The sequence below is a fragment of the Scyliorhinus canicula genome, chromosome 10 (assembly GCF_902713615.1).
Source record: "Scyliorhinus canicula chromosome 10, sScyCan1.1, whole genome shotgun sequence".
NCBI lineage: Eukaryota > Metazoa > Chordata > Chondrichthyes > Carcharhiniformes > Scyliorhinidae > Scyliorhinus > Scyliorhinus canicula.
This window is the reverse complement of record NC_052155.1, coordinates 46,549,001-46,569,841: the sequence shown is the minus strand read 5'-3', so window position 1 is coordinate 46,569,841 and position 20,841 is coordinate 46,549,001. Positions and strand designations below refer to the sequence as shown.

General features: G+C 44.6%; 1 protein-coding gene across 1 annotated transcript in view; it reads left to right on the top strand.

Moving 5' to 3' along the window:
- Nucleotides 1-19,444, top strand: part of LOC119972326 (xin actin-binding repeat-containing protein 1-like) — a 32,523-nt gene extending 13,079 nt beyond the window's left edge. The window contains exons 2-4 of the mRNA XM_038808849.1: nt 432-564; nt 6,188-6,244; nt 10,783-19,444. Coding sequence (XP_038664777.1) covers nt 10,783-18,570 — 7,788 coding nt within the window. The 5' untranslated portion in view covers nt 432-564; nt 6,188-6,244 and the 3' untranslated portion in view covers nt 18,571-19,444. The remainder of the gene's footprint in view (nt 1-431; nt 565-6,187; nt 6,245-10,782) is intronic.
- Nucleotides 19,445-20,841: the final 1,397 nt, after the last annotated feature.

Below are 20,841 nucleotides of genomic sequence, written 5' to 3'. Positions count from 1 at the left end.
GGGCCGAATGGCCTCCTTCAGCACTCTAAATTCTATGATTCTATGATAAATCAGAATATTTCCTTACTGGTGGGAGATTGTGCATTGTGGAGCAATGTAGGTTACCATGTGAGCAAGTCACTAAAAGCTGTTGCACAGGTGCAAAAATGCTAATGGAATGTTGGCCTTTATCTCAAGGGGTTGGAATGTAACTGGGAGGAAGTTATGCCTTAGATTAATCTCCTAATTCCTGGGGACTCCCGGACAATCCACATGGGTTGGCAACCAGTGTCTCAGGCCTCCCTACAGCAACTCGAAACTGGACAGATCAGGATTGTGGCAGCTGGTAATCGGAAACAATTTTAAAAAAAAATGGCCTGTGATTTCTTTTTGTGGAGCAATTAAATAAAATCTCCTGAAATTTGATTTAATGAAAACCGTTCCTCTTGCAGACGGGAAGAGATTATTTCATGTGAGGGCATCCAACAACCAGCCACTGGAAGGACAGGAGGTCTCCTCTGTCAGAGAGAGGTCAGCTACATCTATCCGTCTAAAATATCTGCAGCAGACTCCTCAGTGAAGCCTGTGAGTATTCAGCATTCCGTTCATTTTCTCTCATTCTCTTTCAAACCATAAAGGTCAAGAGGACATATACATAGCAGACCCTGACATTCTTGGACTGCTTACAGAGGCAGAACTGTTCTTAAAGGGGCACCTAATTTTTAAAAATTGCTTGGCAAATCATTCAATTTACTTGTCAGTCACTAACCTGTGACAGTTCTATTATTGGGAAGGTAAACTAGAAAAGTTAAAGATTTGGGGCTGGTTCTCTTCGGAAAAGATACCTGCGGACTATTTCCAGCGTTTTCTATTAATATTTCATGGTTTCTAGTATCTGCAGTATTTTGCTTTTGTAGCAAGGTAGTGGTTATGTGAGTTCTCCAAGCCATCGGGCCTAGACTAGTAATCCAAAACTTCAAATCCAACCACAGTAGGTTGAGAACGGAAATTCAGTTCAAAAGTCCTGGAAATATAAATAAATGATGAGAGAACGGGTTGCATTTCACCAGTTGTGGGACAGAATAAGAACAGGATGAGGCCATTCAGCCCCTTGAGCTTTTCCTGTCATCCGATGAGATCATAGCTGATCTGGATACTAACTCTATACGCCCACCTTGGTTTCACATTCCTTAATACCTTTTTCTAGGAATAGTCTATTTCGGATTTAAAATGATTAATCAGAAAATCTACTGTTTTCTTTGTGGTAGAGATCGTGTTGTGTGAAAAATTATATCTGAACTTTCCTCCTGAATGGCCTGGCATTAATTTTAGGGTTATGTCCCTTGCTCTAGTGCTGCCCCACTAGTGGGAACAGCTGCTCTCTTCAATATCAATTGCAAAGACCGAAAAATCTCTCCCAAATCACATGTGAACTTCCCAGACTCCAGGGAACACATGGCAAGGTTGTGTAATCACTCCTCATAATTTGCCCCTGAAGCCCTGGTAACATTAAGGTGGATCTGTGCTGATATATCCTTTTTTAAGATTGAGAGCCGAGAACAGTGCACATCACTCCAAAAGCAGCCCTCAAATCTTCCCTTATAATCTAGCCCTCTAGATATAGAGGCTAACATTCAATTAGCTTTTTTTTTTTTGCTATTTGACTACTAAATTTTATTGATCACATGGAACTGTAAATTCTCTTTGGACCTCCACAATTCCTAGCTTTTCATCATTAAGAAATATCTGAATCTATCCTTTCCTCCATTACAATAGAAGAGCTCAGGCTTACCTGTGTTGAAATCCATCTGCCACAAATTTGCCCACTCATTTAATCTATCTATTTGGAATCATAGAATTTACAGTGCAGAAGGAGGCCATTCAGCCCATCGAGTCTGCACCAGCAGTTGGAAAGAGCACCCTATCCAAGCCCCACGCCTCCACCCTATCCCCCTTTATCCCCATATCCCAGTAACCCCACCGAACCTTTTTGGACACTAAGGGCAATTTTGGCCACTAAGGGCAATTTAGAATGGCCAGCCCACCAAACCTGCACATCTTTGGACTGTGGGAGGAAACCGGAGCACCCGGAGGAAACCCACGCACATACGGGGAGAATGTGAAAACTCCATACAGACAGTGACCCAATCTGGGAATCAAACCTGGGACCCTGGAACTATGAAGCAACTGTTCTACCCACTATCCTACCATGCTGCCCATATCGCTTTGTAATTTTATTCCCTCAACTACATGGCTAACTAAACCACTTATATTTGTGTCATCAGGAAAATGGAATTCCACCAATGACTGCACTTCAAAAATGTTTATCTGGCTGCAAAGTACAAGGTCATGCTTAGGCAGTCAAAGGCATTATATAAAGTCTTTCTTTATTACACCATGTATGAGACAACATTGCTTGCACTGCACTGCATATGGAGCAGAATGGTTGATATTCCACCAGACATGGGGAAACACATTTTTAATGGGACAAATCAACACCTCTGAACGTTGAATTTTTAAAAGTGTCTTGTTTGCCAATCAAGCTAATGGTTAACATGAAAAGTTCCGTCAAGGGGAAATTATAGTCCTTGTAAAGGTCTGATTCAGTGGAATTTTCTAAACACAGTGACTGATGTGTGTACGTTCATTACATTTGTGCTGAGCTATTTTTATTCCATTTTGCCTGGTTATTTTTATAGACCTGAAGTGCTTTCCCTGTCTTCCACATGAACCTGCCCAATGTTTCCCCTGCTCGTGGCAGCTCTTTGGCAGCTCATTGAAGAATCAGGCAGTCAAGCAGGCTGCTTCCCACAGCAGTGACCAGCTGCTGCTCTGTTTCATAAATGTGCCCTCTTGTCTGAAGGTGCACAATGCTCACATGACACCTTTTGGAAGGAAATTGCTACTGCAAGGCGCAGGAAAAAACAGGTTTGAAATTTGCCTGCCCCCCCCCCCCCCCCCCCCGCGTACCCAGAATTAGCATAGTACACACCCTAGTCGAAAGGTCTGAGGCACGAGCCTGAAATTGAGCCTCGGGACTCATCTCAGTAATTCTGGCGAGATGCTGTCACCTCCCATGCCTCCACAGGCAGCTTGCCCATTTTAGAGAACAAAGGCAGCTTGGTTGATGTTGTGCATAAATGCTTTCAGAAGACATTTTAATGAGCCATCAAATAGCCTTGTTAGCAAAACTGAACCCCATAGCACTAAAGGCAAAGTGATAGTGTGGACACAAAATTGCTAAAAGACAGAAAACATAGAGTAGTCGGAAACTGTTGTTTCCCACACTGGAGGGATGTATATGATTCCTATCAGGGACCCTTTATATATAACCTAGACTTAGATACACAGGGCATAATTTCAAAATTTGACGGTGACATTGCCAGCTTACTAAAATAAGAGAACACATGAAAGTCGTACTTCTGTAGAAAGGAAGAGGAGAGGTGATATAAACTAAAAGGGGTAGCGAACGTACAGCATTTTTGGAGGTGACAGGGTGAGTTGAGAAGGCTGTTAGAAAAATATGTGGGACCCTTGGCTTCGTAAGCAGAGGAAAAGAGTAGAAAAGCAAGAAAGTCATATTAAACCTTTCTAAAACGTGACCTTAGAAAGGATGCAGAGAAGATTTACTGGAATGGTACCAAGAACCTCAGCTAAAGAACTGGTCATTGTCCCACTTAGAGCAGGGAAGAGAAGATTTGATCGAGGTGTTCAAAACTGTGAAGGATTTTGATTGAGTAACTAAGGAGGAACTGTTTCAGTGGCAACGGGAACAGTAGCTAGAGGACACAGAGTAAAGGTATTAAGATTGTAATGTTTTTAGTAAAAGAAAATCAGGGAGATGAGGAGGTTTTTATGCATGGAGTTGTTAGGGTTTAGACAGCGCTGCCTTCAAGGGTAGCAGGAGCAGATTCAGTGCTAACTTTCAGAGATATGGGAAAGGGCAGAGAAATGTGACAAATTGGACAGTAAAAATGGGCCAAATAGAGAAGAGAAGAAATACAGCACAGAACAGGCCCTTTGGCCCACGATGTTGCGCCGAACTTTTGTCCTAGGTTAATCATAGAATTTTGGACAATTTGTCATGGCCAATCCACCCAACCTGCACATCTTTGGACTGTGGGAGGAAACCGGAGTACCCGGAGGAAACCCACGCAGTCACGGGGAGGATGTGCAGACTCCACACAGACAGTGACCCAAGTCGAAATCGAACTTGGGACCCTGGAGCTGTGAAGCAATTGTGCTATCCACAATGCTACCGTGCTGCCCTTAAGAAGTTAACCTACACTCCCTTATTCTACCCTAATCCAAGTACCTATCCAATAGCCGCTTGAAGGTCCATAAATTTTCCGACTCAACTACTACCACAGGCAGTACATTCCATGCCCCCACTACTCTCTGGGTAAAGAACCTACCTCTGACATCCCCTCTATATCTTCCACCATTTATCTTAAATTTATGTCCCCTTGTAATGGTGTGTTCCACCCGGGGAAAAAGTCTCTGACTGTCTACTCTATCTATTCCCCATATCATCTTATAAACCTCTATCAAGTCGCCCCTCATGCTTCTCCGTTCTAATGAGAAAAGGCCTAGCACCCTCAATCTTTCCTCGTATGACCTACTCTCCATTCCAGGCAACATCCTGGTAAATCTCCTTTGCACCTTTTCCAAAGCTTCCACATCCTTCCTAAAATGAGGTGACCATGAGATGGTTTATTTCTATTCGGTAGAAATTCTATGATTTTAGACCACTTTGTTCGACAGCAGCAACCCTCAGCTAAGTGCTAAGGAAGGGAAGGGAGAGCAGGAAGATGCTGATCACAGGCAGCAGCGGCTGTCAGGAGGTTTCTCAAATTGGGATGCGTATTCCTGCTCCTCCTGGCTCCACGTGAATTAAAGGGAGTTTACCTTTTTTGTGGCAACCACTTGTTAGGCCATATTCACACCGAGCAAACCTTCAAGGAGCAGAACTCATGCCCGTGCACAGAAAAGGCTCTTCAGCCCATTTCGTCTACAGTGGTTAATTTAAGGAGGTTTTTGATAGTAGGGAATGAGGTAGTAAGAACAAAGGTTGAGGAAGACAGAACACCAGAATTAGCAAAGCTGTTTTTGTGTGCCCGGCTTCAGTGGTAGAATGAGGCTGCCAAGGGATTTGATAGTAAGGATGATGGTGTTGCAGTCACTATGTCGGAGAATACAAAGTCAGTAATCTGTAATGGCGATAGATATGCCTAAGGTGCTAAGTCATGGCAGAGTACTGTTCATGGGCATTACCTGCCCTCCATTAATTTTGGAGATGGTTATTAAATTGTGGAGTCCACCAGGACTTATTTCCCCTTGGCCAGCTAGTAGCACATTTAACTCCCAATTTGAAGGGTGTGGACACTATTCTATCAGCCTGAAGGTATTACCTTGGCTGACACTAGTTCATAGTACAGGAAGTGTTGAGTAGCTCCTGATTTAGGTGCACATTAAAAATAAGCTTTAATTGAAGGATGATAGGTTTGATATTTGAAAGGACAAGATCAAAGGCTCAAATGGCCTTCTTTAAACAGCCCATTATCGAACATTGTTTCTACAAAGTCATCATCCAGTAGTTGTTGCCAGACAAGGACAGCAGGTACATGGAAACACTACCACCTACAGGTTCCCCTCCAAACCGCATACTATCCTGATGAGTAAATATATCTCCTTTCCTTCGCTGTCACTGGTTTAAAATCCTAGAGTTCCCTCCCTAACAGCACAGTGGGTGTACCTACACCACATGGACTGCAGCTTGTTAAAGAAGGCAGCTCACCACCGCCTTCTGAAGGGATGGGCAATACATGCTAGCCGAGTCAGTGAAGCCTGTATCCCTTGAGTGAGTTTTTTAAAATATTGGGTCGGGAGAAGAAGCCCAGTCTGATTTCCCTTCTCTCGCCATTCCAGATGGTCTTTTTGCTGCCCCCATCTGAGGTAACCTGGCAATAAAGAGCGAGGCTGAAATCTAGAAATAGCGGGGCTTTCTAATCTGTATGTCATTACCAACTGAGGCATCCTGAGGAAGGGTCGATGACAGGCAGGCACATACTGGTTGCAGCAGAGGAGCGATGCTACTCCCAATTAAGTTTGAGTCAACTTCTATTTACACTCCTCTCTTCATCAGGTTTGCAAACAGGGTGGTGCCTGCTGAGGCCTTCAGTTATGAATTGATTCCATTTATTTTTAGGTTATTTCTTCTCAAGAAAGTATTCCTCAGTCAGTGAACAACCTTCACCAGTTCAAGGTAGGAGAAATGGGTGTGTTTAGTGACGCATGAATCAATTGTTTTTTTTTGCAGTGGTCTCGATGACTGACATTACATTGGTTCTGTTTTTTACTACACATTCACACCGTCCCAAGTCCACACTGCACATTTTCACACTGTCGTAGTCATAGAGGGTATGGCGGCACAATGGTGCAGTGGTTAGCACTGCTGCCTCATGGTGCTGAGGACCTGGGTTCGATTCTGGCCCTGAGTCACTGTCCGTGTGGAGTTTGCACATTCTCCCCATGTTTACGCGGGTCTCACCCCCACAACCCAAAGATGTGCTGATGAGGTGGATTGGCCATGCTACATTAATTTGAAATAATAATAATCTTCATTGTCACAAGTAGGCGTACGTTAACACTGCAATGAGGTTACTGTGAAAAGCCCCTAGTCACTACATTCCGGCTCCTGTACGTGCACATGGAGGGAGAATTCAGAACGTCCAATTCACCTAACAGCACGTCTTTTGGGACTTGTGGGAGGAAACTGGAGCATCCAGAGGAAACCCATGCAGACACAGGGAGAAGGTGCAGACTCTGTACAGACTGTGACTCAAGCCAGGAATCGAACCTGGGACCCACAGTGCTACCCACTGTGCTACCGTGCCGACCAAGAGAAAGACCAAAAAGAATTGGGTACTCTAAATGTATATTTAAAAAAAATAGTCATAGAGGTCTATAGCACTGGAAAGGCCCTTCGGCCCATCGCATCTACAGTGGTCAAAAACAACTAGCCAAGTATTCTAATCCCATTTTCCAGCACTTGCCCATGGTCTTGCATTCCTTGGCCTCACAAGTGCACATTTAAATACTTCTTAAATGTTATGAGGGTCTCTGCCTCCACCACCTCCTCAGGCAGTGAATTCCAGATTTCCACCACCTTCTGAGTGAAAAAAACTTTCCCTCACATCCCCTCTAAACCTCCTGCCACTTACCTCAAATCTATGCCCTCTGGTCATGATGATTCCACCAAGCCCTCATAATTTCAATATTTATGCCCCTCATAATTTCACTGATCTCAATCATGTCCCCCCCCTCAGTCTCCTCTGCTCCAAGGAAAACAGCCCTACTCTATCCAATCTCTCTTCGTAGCTAAAACTCTCCAGCCCGGGCAACATCCTGGTAAATCTCCTCAGCACCCTTTCCAGTGCTATCACATCCCTCCTATAATGTGGATTCCAGAACTATCCAAAGCCAACCATCCATGACACCTCTGCTAATGATGTTCCAAAGAGGGTCTTTAGCAGGGTTATATGAGAGCTTCCAAGAAATGGCCTTATTGCCTCCTCTCTTAAAGTCTCTCTTCTACATTTTCATTCCCCCTCGTTAGGGATTGCAACATACCTGACTTTGGCTTGTTGCCTAATGACAGGAGAGATTTCTGTCCAGTTACTTTGTTCCCTTTTCATTTTTAACTTTCAGTCTGGCATTAGAGATTAAGCAACCATGGCCATACATTTAAAGATAAACATTCTGGGATTTGGATGTTTTCAATTTCCCTCAAAGGTTTGAATTATGAATTGGAATTAGTCCACTCGACTACTTGCCAGTGATCTTGAAGTGACATTTTCACTTCTGGGCCTGTGTTTAAAGCTAGCCCACATTAATGGCCTGGAGTCTCCTTTCTCTGCCAGCTGTATGGGCGCTAAGTGAAATGAGTTTGACATTTCTCACTGTGTTCCATCTTAGTACTAAATTTATATTCATTGTCCATCACAACTCCAGCAAAGGATATGTTGGGTGGGATTCTCCATCCTGCCGCACCCGTTTTCTCGTGCGGCGCTCGAGAAAGATCTCTTATAAGGCATTACATTTGAATAGATTAATTGTGTGATTGCCTTAATTTATCACATCAAATTGGTCTCTCCAAAATGTTAAACTTGTTTCTACCAGTTCTTCACTCTAGTGATGCTCAGTTCAAAATCTTTTCTCCAGACACAATCCAAATTGAGAAGGACAAAGTCCATGGTCTATTTATTCACCATTCAAAATATCACACACCCACTACAGTGCCAACACTGATATGTTCTTAGTAGCAGAAGTAATCTGTGGTGTTTTAATATTGTATAAAATCTGGTACACTTTGACCTGGAAGTACCATCACCTGTGTTTGTTTGTGTGTGAAATTTGCAGTGATTTTGATTAACAAAAATGTCTTAAAGGGAGACCTTGTCATTAAAAGACCAATGTCACTGGCTTTATAATAGCATTCATCAACACTATTAACAAAAACACTATAATAGCCCAAAAACATTACCATTTGCACCTGACAGCAGTGGGAAGGTGTTGGTATAGTGGTACTGTCACTGAACTAGTAATCCAGAGATGCAGGGTTTGCTCTGGGCTCCTGGGTTTGAATCCCATCACAGCAAATGGTGAAATTTCAATTCAATAAAAGTTCGGAATTGAAACCATTGATTTTTGTTGTTTAAAAAAAAGTCTGATTCACTGGTGTCCTTCAGGGAAGGAAGTCTGGCCTACATGTGACTCCAGATCCACATAGCAATGTGGTTCACTCTTAACTGTCCCTCATTGAAATGGCCTAGCTAGCAAGCCATTCACTTCGAGGGCAATTAGGGATGGGCAACAGATTTTTGCCCAGCCAGTGACACTCAGATCCCAAAAACAAATTTTTAAAATGTACATTTGAGCTCCTTGGGTCTTCCTTCTTCCTAAAATGATGATGGTTCTCCTTTAAGACATCTTTTTTTTGCTGTCACTAATATGCAAGCACTCTGGACGAGCAAGGAGTGGGACTTCCGCTGCTTCTCTGATATGGTCTTCACCCAGTTTACATCAAAGGCACCAAGATCATTCCATAGAAACACAGAAAGGTTATGGTGCAGAAAGAGGCTATTCAGCCCAGCGTGCCTGCACCAGATTCGAGCCCAATATCATGTAAGCTACAGAGGTGGCAGAGGGCGAGTTAGTCATGGGATTCCATAGGTTGCAAAAGCAATCATTGTTTTTGTGTTTTAATAACTAATTTACTGAGGAGATATTGTACTCCCTGGTTCCTGTTAACATGAACTACTATTTATTGCATACTCCACTGATGTCATTATTTCTGGATTTTATTGTCACGTAACATAAATAGCTACAGACATTCCATTGACATGCCAGTACATTTTCAGAGTGGTTTGACTGTGTGCATCTAAGATCAGGGGCGGCATTCTCCCCTACCCGGCGTGACGGAGGGTCCCGGAGTAGGGGAGTGGCGCCAACCACTCAGGGGTCGCGCCTCCCCAAAGGTGGGGAATTCTCCCCACCTTTGGGGGCCAGCCCCGCGCCGGAGCGGTGCCACCAGAAGACCGGCGCAAAAAACCGGCGCCCCCGGCAGCGAGGCTGGCCAAAAGGCTTTCGCCAGTCCGCGCATGCGCCAGCAGTGACATCAGCGGCAGCTGACCGCTGACGTCACTGTTGGCGCATGCGCAATGTGGGGTTCCCTACAAAAACATACCCTTTTCTGGATTCTAGCTCAACCACTTACTCTCATTAGGAGAAGTTCTGCATTAATAGTCTCCGATTCCCCTAATCAGTTAAGCAAACTCCATGCTACTTACCTACACTTACATGTCCCTTATTCAGTCCTGGCCAGTTGACCTCCATCGATGCCAGGTCCATTATTTTTCCGTCTGATCTCTGTCTCCACTTATGCCTTTAACCTCCAATTCTATCTTGCTCAACCCTTGCTGATAGTGTAATGTTTCATCTCCAGTTCTACAGATAGTTTACTTATAATGTTGTTCTTCGTACACGGTCCCAATTAGCCTGCTCGCAGCAGCATTATCTACTTGTTGTGATATCTTAGGCTGCCTTATTCCTTATTTGCATCAATGTAAAGTGGTTTTGGATACCCATCGGTGCAAAAGTAGTAGGACACCCAGAGGACTACAGAGCTAAAGGCTACGATCTGACCCCCTTTCTCCAGGAGGCTGTAGCACACACGTTTTGAGCCCTCTAAGTGTCAAGTATATAGACTACCACCTGAGAATCCTGGATGATGCTCCCTCTTGTGTTCAGAATCATTTCTATACTTTAGTTCTGGAACGATCCTTGTCACTTTTCTCCAAGCATTTCCAAAGCATCTACGTTCGTTTGACGTTTCGGTCCCTAAAATGCATTCCAAGTGTAACCTCACCCATAGTCTGCACAAGGTTTAGATCATTCCGACCTGGTTTAGAGGAAACTTGACATTTTCGGCACTTGTATTTTTTGAAGGAAAACAGATAGCTAGGATAATTTATTGTACTGCTTTCTGTGATGTGAAGAGAACAGGGCTGAGAACTGTTTGCTGTGCATTGATATGCACCTCTCATCAATCCACACTGCATGAGCTGTGTCAACAGTGCTGGAGAAAGCTACAGCAACATTTGCTTCTGCCAATCCTTTTTATTTTAATATTATTCACAATTAACCGTTTGGCTTGAATTTTCATCAATACTAAACCAAATTGCATGATGCAACACAAGGTACTTCCCATAAATCCTCACATGTAACCTTGTTTTACTAAAGATGGCACAGACCTTGGACAGAATCCAACAATCAGTTGGGACTCAGAACCTGGAGAACGATTTTTTACCACCACCTCCACCGCCGGATATACTCGAGGCTGCTATCAAGCCAAGTATAACAGTGGAAGACCAACCTCAAAATATACCACCTCCTCCACACCAGACCTTTGTCAAGTTTCACCAGCAGCGCCAAATTAATGAATTGAAGAGGCTTTATAAGCACATGCACCCAGAGCTGAGGAAAAACCTACAAGAGGTGGTCAATGAGGACTGGGCTGACGTGTTGGACGCTGAACAGGCAGCTGCTGCTTTAGCAACTGATGCACGTGGCAGTGGCAACACATTACTGCAGACTGAGGTCCAATCTATGCGCTGGATATTTGATAACTGGCCATTGGACACTATTGGAGATCGTCAATCAGCTAAGAAGCTGAAGGAGGAAGAGACCATCCTCAGTGGCGACGTGAAAAGCACATCGTGGAAGTTTGAAAACCAAACTATTAATGACATTAGTGCCCAGTATTCAGAATTTTCCGGGATCTCAAGTGATGGAAATGAACAAACAAAGGGTGATGTCCGCACAGCGCTGTGGTTGTTTGAAACTCAGCCTCTGGATTCGCTGAATCAAATCTACTCCAAGGAGAATGATCTCCAAGAAGCAGTCCTGAAAGAGCCTGTACAGAAAGGGGATGTAAGAGGTGCAAAATTGTTATTTGAGACCCATCCATTGGGTGATTTGGGACGTAGCAATTCAGTGGAAGAAAGCAGCATATTGCAACTACGCTCAGAAATACAGGAACTGAAAGGGGATGTAAACAAGACAGTGAAGTTATTTGAGTCAGAACCTTTGTGTGCCATTCGAGATACTGTCGGGAACATCCATCAAATCAAGTCTATCTGCAGGGAGGAGATTCAACAGAGTGGTAATGTCCAAAGTGCTCGCTGGCTTTTTGAAACTCAACCCTTGGGCAACATTAATAGAGATTTCTCAAGAGTAAAAATTATTCGAGGCATCTCCCTGGAAGAGACTCAACAAGGTGGCGTTGGCAAGAACAGATGGCTCTTTGAAACACAGGCATTGGATGCCATCAACGAGCAGAACGAGGACTCAAGTTGCGTGGCTAGCGTGAGGGTAATTGAAGGAGGAGATGTGAATAAGAAGTGTTGGCTCTTTGAAACTCAATCTCTTGACTCATTAAAGGAAAACTCATCAGAAGAGGTTGCTAAAGAACAAATAATTGGAGGCAATGTGCACAGCAGCCTTTGGTTGTTTGAGACACAGCCATTGGAACGTTTGAAGGACAGCTTTGAAGTTGGCCACTTGAAGAGAGTTGTGACAGAAGAAGAGAAGGGAGATGTGAGGCAAAGATCTCATATGTTTGAAAGCTGCTCTCTGGATAGTATTAGCAAAGAACAAAGTGAGACCTCCAATATCAACAAGATATTAGAGATACAGAATGGAGATGTCAAAATGTATAAATCTCTCTTTGAAACTCTGCCTCTTGATAGCATTAAAAATTCAGATGAAATCACTGCTGAGAGGCAGGTTGGCGTGTTGGCTGGGAATGTAAATGAGAACAGAGTTCTCTTTGAAACCACCCCTCTTTATGCCGTCATGGATGGTGCTGGTCGCTGCCATCAAGTCAAGACAGTAAGCCGTGAACAAGTCCTCAGTGGTGATGTCAAACATTACAGATGGATGTTTGAAACCCGGCGCTTGGATCAGTTTGATGAAGACATTAAAACCGTGGAACTGGTAAAAGGCATCACCAAAGAGGAGATCAGAGCTGGCAATATGGAGACAACAAGATGGCTATTTGAGACACAGCCTCTTGATGCCATACATGCCAGTGTAAATAAAACAGAAATTCAAAGCTCTGACAACAAAGACGTGATGAAGGGTGATGTGAAGACATGTAGGTGGCTGTTTGAAACCCAGCCAATGGATGCTTTGTATGAAAAATTAGAGACAAAGCCACAGGATGAAGCTCAACCAAAAGGCGATGTCAAGTCATACACGTGGCTCTTTGAAACACAAGCACTGGACAGCATCAACGAGAATGGAGACCAGCACCTGAAGGTCTTCAGTGCAAACCTGGATGATGTTAAAGGAGTAGATGTGAAGACCACAAAGCATCTTTTTGAAACTGAACAAATTGGCAATATGGTTGAGGAGCTGAATGGGGCAAAGAATATCAGATACACAAGCGAGGTGGATATCCAGTCAGGGAATGTATCAAGAGTGAAAGAAATCTATCAAAGCACCTCACTCAATGAAATAGGTGACGTGATGGAAAATGGAAAGAGCTTCAAATCCATGCAAGTGGATGCCACCCAGTCAGGGTCAGGCTGTGTACACAAGTTCACCTGGCTGTTTGAAAATTGCCCAATTGACTCCATTAAAGAAATGACAGAGGAGACCACACCCAAGAACACCATTGCTGATGTAAAAGGAGGTGATGTTGGCGGCAAAAGGTTTGTTTTTGAGACCTGCTCATTGGATCAGATAAAAGATGAAACTGATGTAATTAAACTCAGTTCAAGAAAGGAAGAGTCAGTTGTCACGGGTGATGTGAAATCATGTAACATGCTCTTTGAAACGCAACCCCTTTATGCAATCCGAGATAAAGAAGGTCAATATCATGAAGTTACTACCGCAAAGAAGGAGGAAATCATGAGGGGAGATGTAAGGGGTACTAGATGGCTCTTTGAAACCAAACCATTGGATACAATCAAGCCACTGGATGAAGTGTTTTTGATCAGAGCTGTTACACAGGAGGATGTGCACCAGGGAGATGTAACAGCGGCTCGGTGGAAATTTGAGACCCAGCCTTTGGATTCAATCAGAGATGAAGCACAGCCAGGAATAAAAGTGGTGGATGAGGTCCGAGGAGGAGATGTGCAAGCAAGCAAGCAACTCTTTGAAGAGCAGCAGGTAAACCGCAAGTACGTAAGGATGGTCAGTGTCAGCGATGTTCAGAGTGGAGATGTCAGGACATCAACATGGCTGTTTGAAAATCGTCCGATTGATTCCTTGAAAGGGGAGAATGAAGAAGGCACAGGTGGGAACACTGTTCACCGAGAAGATGTACAGAGGGGAGATGTAAAAAGGTGCACTTGGTTGTTTGAATCCCAACCGTTGGACAGCTTAAAAGATTCGGATACTTCCATGAACAAAGAAACCAACGAGAAAGTGACAGATGCTGATGTGAAATCTACAACATGGTTATTTGAAACAACACCCCTGGACACGTTCATTCGTGCTCAATGTAGCACAGAGACTGCCGAGATGGCAGAACAAAGTGTCCATACAAGCTTACAGACTCTCTACCACTGCAATGCCATTACATCAAGGGGACTTATCATTGAATCAAGTGAGATAGGCATTCTAAAAATGGCCAAATATCAACTGATGAGTCAGGATGTTCCACATATTCTAAAAGAAGAGGTCATTGGTGGCAATCTACAGATAATTCTGTGGCAGTTACTTCAAAAGAAGGAATCCCTCCTCTCTGAAGGCATTGTGCTGAAGGAAGATGTAAGTGGGAGAATCTCTTCAAACAAAGTTCAGCTGTTCTCCCTGTCTGAAGTTAATTTTAGGAAAGAAGAAGACTTTGCTGATGAAATTTCTGGCCTTCTTACACAAGACAATAAAGTCAAAAAAGGAATTTTGATTCAAGAGACTGAAAGAGGAATTGCTCAGATCACTATTTATTGGCTAGTTCGTCATCTCCAAAATGAAGTAGTTGAAAAAGAGGTGATCAAAGGAGATGTAAAATCTACAATCGATAGTCTTCTTGCTTCCACCAAGCAGCAAACAATGTCAACGACAGTAAAACGTGAGGAGAACGAGAGGGGGAATGTCCAACTGTATGCAACATGCATTGAATCAGGGACATTGGACTATCTCCAGGACAGAGAAGAAGAATCTGATGACCCTCCAGTTTCTTCCCAGAAAGAGGAGATTGTACGTGGTGATGTAAAAGGTGCTAAAAGGAATTTGAAAGAGAGTAGAGAACAAATTGAAAGGACGGTAGATGACATTGTACCAGGAGATGTCAAAGGAACCAAGAAATACTTCTTGACTGAAGCGCAGACTGCCCATGATATTGTTCGGAAAGAAGAAATATCAGGTGGTGATATCAATCCTGTTCGTCAGTCCTTGGGTCAGGCTGCAACCCAGTCCATTAGTATGGCAAATGAAGAGTTTGTGACTGGTGATGTTAAGGTTTCTCTACAGCCACCGAAGAATGCAAAGTATCAAACTAGACAGCTGAACAGGGAAAAAGTTGTCTATCACAGTGCGAAAGGCACTCTGGTTACACCTGATGAATTCACTTGTGATAAGGGAGTGAAAGTTGGAGAGCATTCAGCACCTTCTGTCCATTCACGTGATTCATCTCTTGCAATGTCAGAGGCGAGGACAGCAAGCGCCACAGGTCAGGATCTTCAAGCAGCAATGGAGAGCCTTAGAGAGGTTACAGCTGAAGCACAGACAGTCCAGCACAAATCTAGCACACAGGAACACTTCAAAAGTAGCAGACAAGTCTCAGCAGCATCTCCGCAATATCATCAAACTGTTCAGTACAAGAAGGCAGTGGAAAAGGTGAAGGAAAGTAGCCAAACATCCATCCAGCAGCAAGTCAGCACCATGCCAAGGCATAGAACGAGTGCCCAAGTGACTGTCACTCAGCCGCACCAGCTGAAGGGCCAACAGAACACTCAACAGGTCAGTGCCTATGAGGAACAAGGAGTTATTCAGAGATATTCAGCTTGCTCTAATGAAGGTCAGAAAGGTGAACATTTAACCAAAATAGCTAAAAATGGCAGAGACGAAATAGGAACTGCTTCAGAACACATGCAGACTCATGGTCAGTACTCGCCCACTAACTTAGAGGAGGAAGATCGGGCAGTGGCAGATCAGGCGATAATTATCAAGGGAGACGTAAAATCAACTATAGATTCTTTAAAGAATTCAGTGACAGAGCAAAAGTCTATCGAGAGAGAGGACGTGGTCCGAGGTAATTTGCAGGCAGCTCTCCATTCTCTGGGAAAAGCTAATATGAATGTTTCCAAAGGTGATTTTAAAGCTGCCATGATATATAGAACTGCAGGCCAGTCACAGTCATGCGGCCAAAAGAAAAGTGGTGTTAGAACTGTTTGTAATCAAATTTCGCTTTCACAATCTGACACTGAGTTTCCTCCTCCAGTTCCAGTGACAAAGTCCCCTGTACCATCGAGAGAGGCTTGCGACCAACCGTCTGTAGAGGGCAGGCCTTTTCCCCGCAACCTGTCTGAGTCTGATACAACAAAATCCCCAGCTACTTCCCAGTTTCCACCACCTCTTCCGCCCAAGACGCATGAAAGAAACATTTCGCCCAAGCCATCTATCGCATCGAAGCCACATGCAGTGCCCTCCAGGCACTTGCCAATGCAGGGGGGCAAACCCATTCCGCCTCCGAAGCCTGAACATTTACAAGCAATCCATTCTGCTTCAAGCCAACCAAGAACCTATGCATCAGCCGTGCCAAATTCAAACCCTTCACCTTCTGCAGCGTGCAACTCACCAAAGTTTAGACCCCCAGTAAAACCTACCAGAGCATCACTGTGTACGGAAGCTGCCCTTGTGTCAGAATGTCAGGCTGCTCAGCTGGAACAGCATTGTGAGCTGTCTCTATCACAGCACAAATCTAGGACAGTAGTATCTCCTGCCAAACTAACCAGAACTCCCTTGCAGTTGGCAGAAGAGAAATATAAGCAAAGCAAGGACGGACCCAGCAAGCCGACTGTAATGATAACCAACCCCACGGCAAACATGGTATCACAAGGGCTAAGTCAACAGACAGGAAGGAGCTGCTCTGAAAGCCTTGTCGAGGCCAGTGGCCCAATAAACAGGGATCAAGAGACTGCACCAAAGGAATTGACTGCGGCAGAAAAGGTCCAGGGGTTCAAGCAGTCATATTTAGAGCAAAGCACGGAGAGTACTGAAATGTCTCAGGGATTTAAAGCTGCTCTTCACCCTTCTGGCACCCAGAACAAACCAAGCTGTCTTCAAGCCAGCAGTCTGAAAGAGGATGTGACAATGGCAGAGAGTAAGCCTGCTTTACCAAACCTAGTTAAAACTATGCCAATGGGTAAGGGACAAAAGAGATACCAACAGCCTCAAGCAACTACAGAGCTGCACCCGCAACAGTCAGTCGGAGTGTCGCCCGTACAAATTACCCAGTGCCAAAGATGCGTCGATCAGCATGGGTTCAGTAACCAGGTATCAGCTGCAAATCGCCAAGGAGAACAGTTGTACGCAGAGCAGCAACACAGCCTGCAGTCAGACACGGTTATAATGCGAGGAAGCCGGCAGCAGGGGAAAGAGACTGAAGATGATCGCAGGAAAAGATTATCCGTACACAAAGAGGAAATAATGCGAGGGAATGTGAAGGCAGCGATGGAGATATTTGAAAACCTGAGGAAGCGAGACGAGCTGCAGAAGATCTTGTCTCAAGTGAAAGAGTTTGAAGAGGAGACATTCAAAGTGGATGTGAAAGGACTGAAGTGTTTATTTGAGAATGTGCCTGAGTGGGTGGTCCCTAAGAATAACATGGTTAAGCAAATCAAACCAATTGATCGGCAAAAGAATGCACCACAGAAGCAGCCAAGGGCAGCCAAGGATGAATTTGAAAGTTTGTCCCCCGTGGAACTTGTTTTTGAAGATCTTGAAAGGGCAAGTGCAGAGATCATCTACCTGAAGGAGCAGACATTGGCGAAGCTGTTACACATTGAAGAGTCCATTAAAAAGGCTCTCTATTCTGTCTCCAATCTGAAATCGGAGTCTGACATTGCAGGACTCTCTGGCCTTTTCGGAGAATCATTGGGAGTTACTCCAAGCCCCATGTCTGACAATATCAAGAAAATCAGCTTAGTTTCCAGCAAGTCAAGTGCAGAAAAAGCCAAGGAATGTAAAGAGGGAAAAGAAAGGTTAAACAATTCAGAGAAACAAGCTACGCCACTGTTGGATATTCCAGCTGTTCCTGCCCGTGCGAATACTCCATCATCCCCTTCCTACATATCCATCGAATCAGCAGCTAGGAAACCTACAGATTCCTTGAAGAAAGACCTGTCAGTTGAATCAAGGGAGGGTGTATGCATGTCTCCTGCTTCTCACAAGCAGGATGTTCCACCCCGATTTCCAGAAGTGACAACATGCAATGATCTTGAGGATTCAGTTATTTGCAATGGACAGCAGAGTGTCAGAATGCAGAGTGCTAGAGCTGAGACAGTGAAGCAGCAGTCCATGTACAGTAAGAGCTCCATGCTAAGTGACACCAGCGAGTTAATCAAAGCAAAGAATAGGAATGGAAACAACATTGCCAATGACATTGTGTCCACTGGCTGTACCCCTTTAAGCGGATTTAAGGGCAATGCCATTGATAGAACCCAGAGCCCAGTTCCTCAGAGAAGCAAAAGTGTTGTCGAGTTCAAGACAGGGCCTGATGGAGGTGAGATAGTTGGTACGAAGACTGTCATGGAAAAATATGAAGAGATCGATCGATTTGGGAACAAAATTATCAAATCAAAAACCTCAACCACAGTCACAAAGCAGTCAGAGTCCAGAACCTCATCAACATATGAAGTAGTTCAAGCACCACCTAGATATGAAGTTGCTACTTCTCCCCTTCTTAATAGGCACCTGCAGAGCCCAGCGAATCTAGCAGAAGATTCACATCCAAATGCTAAGGAAAGTGGACTGGTCTTTGTTTCCTATGGCAATCCCAATTCAGCAAAGAGATGTTAAATCTCTTTAAATCTCAAGAGTCACACTGGGTTCCTTTGAAGTGCAACCTACGACACTGTGGACAGGACACATAGTGCTAGGAAGAAAAAGAAACCATGAGGCTAGTAATCTGATAATAAACCAAAAAGGTACAGCAAATGCACAGCGGGTCTGGTCATCCTCTAACATGTCAAGTGTAGGCTCCTCTTGGAGGATCCACACTATATGTGCCAACCACTCTTAATCTTTCAGAAGAAGAAAAAAAGTGGAGATTTGAAATGAAAATCTAGAAGTTCAAAGCAAGTCCGTCAGCATCTGAAAAGAGAAAAGACAGATTAACGTTTGAGGTGTAGATTCTTTCCAGAGTTGAGCTTTGACCAAGGGCTTGCGATCACAATATTGACCATCTATTCTGTTTTCATATGCTGCTGCACCTGGATTCAACACCACCTTTGACATTTGGACTCCACGGGTGGGGTGTGTGGGGTAATTTTAACTTTGGGCAATAGTGTAAAATGTGTCTTATCAAATAAGCCACGTTTTATAAACCACTCCCATTTTCCCTGTCGATAGTACAAAAAACCATGTGTTGGGGGACAATCCAATATTGCCGGTGTCATGCCCTCTCTCAAAGTTAAAATTACCCCCTTGTGTGTCGCATATCTCCAGTGTTTCCTGTTTTTACTGAAGAGTTGTAGTGTTGTGATTGTAATTAGACTACCTTATTGAATACCTATTCATATTTTTCAAGTTTCTCTTGTATTTTAACTACATCCAACACAGCTTTTCTAGAATCTAGTTTCCTTCTGCCTGTGAACTTGTTCTTCCTGTTTGCTAAACATTTTCTTCTTTTTTTATTCCACAGCCTGCCTTAATAAACTTTTTTTAATAATCTATCAGTTTTGTTGGACTTTTTTTGCACACACTGTTTCAGACTGTGCAATATGAACTATAGGGTTATCTGGATTTTGTTCTTTTATTATTGTTCCCGGGCAGCACGGTAGCATGGTGGTTAGCATCAATGCTTCACAGCTCCAGGGTCCCAGGTTCGATTCCCGGCTGGGTCACTGTCTGTGCGGAGTCTGCACGTCCTCCCCGTGTGTGCGTGGGTTTCCACCGGGTGCTCCGGTTTCCTCCCACAGTCCAAAGATGTGCGGGTTAGGTGGATTGGCCAGGCTAAATTGCCCTTAGTGTCTTAAAAATAATGTTAATGGGGGTTGTTGGGTTACGGGTATAGGGTGGATACGTGGGCTTGAGTAGGGTGATCATTGCTCAGCACAACATTGAGGGCCGAAGGGCCTGTTCTGTGCTGTACTGTTCTAATTCTAATTATTAGTTTTGAATTTGATATTTACTGCGCTGATCTTTTAGTGCCGCAATGTCATTTTTTTTAACATGGCTCCTGTGCCTCCATTTGGAAATGCATTGTCCACTGTGAAACCAAACATTTCAACTAAGGTTCCAGGGTTCAATTCCTGTTCACTGCTCAGTTAATGGATGGCAACAAGATCAATGACTGTGAGAGCTCTGCAGTTGTTATCTCAGCCACTTATTCCATTAGCGCTTGACCCAAAGGCAGGGGCGGAATTCTCCGTGACCCAATGCCAAAATCGGGATTGGCGATCGGGTGGAGAATGGCTTCTGATGCCGGAAGCAGGGCAGACGCCGGTTTGCGATGCTCCACCTCCTCCAAATCGGCGTCCTCGGGACGCGCGCCGCTCGCAGTCACAACCCCATTGCCGGCCCACCCGCAATGCTCCACCTCCGATGGGTTGAGTTCCCAGTGGCACGGCCCATGTGTGGTCCCAGTGGTCGGGAAGCTGTCGTGCCGGCTGCGGACAGTGTCCAGTGCCGGCACACTAGTCCGGGATCCGTGCCACTGGCCGGGGGGCTTCTGCTAGGGCTGAGGGGTGTGGTGGGGGGTGGCCAGGGGGTGGACTATAGTGCCAGGGTGGGCGGGTCAGGGATCCAGCACAGCCGGCACCGTGTGTTCTGGCGTGACAGGTGCAGCTTGTCAGCCCTGTGCATCGCGGCCCGGGACCCGGCGATTCTCCAGCTGTTTTCCGCACGATCCCTGGGTATTCCACGCAGCGCTGGTACTAGCCCCTCCAGAACTGACCCTTCCCAACACAAGCCTTTACACAGCTGGGACATCCCGCATTCAAACTGGAATCGATGAGGGGTTCGCGCTGATTGTCTCATCGTGAACTACCATAGATTCTCCGTTAGTGCTGGCACTTAGCCTCGCGAGCGGAGAATTCTGCCCAGGGCTTTTGCTGATTGTCTGCTGCT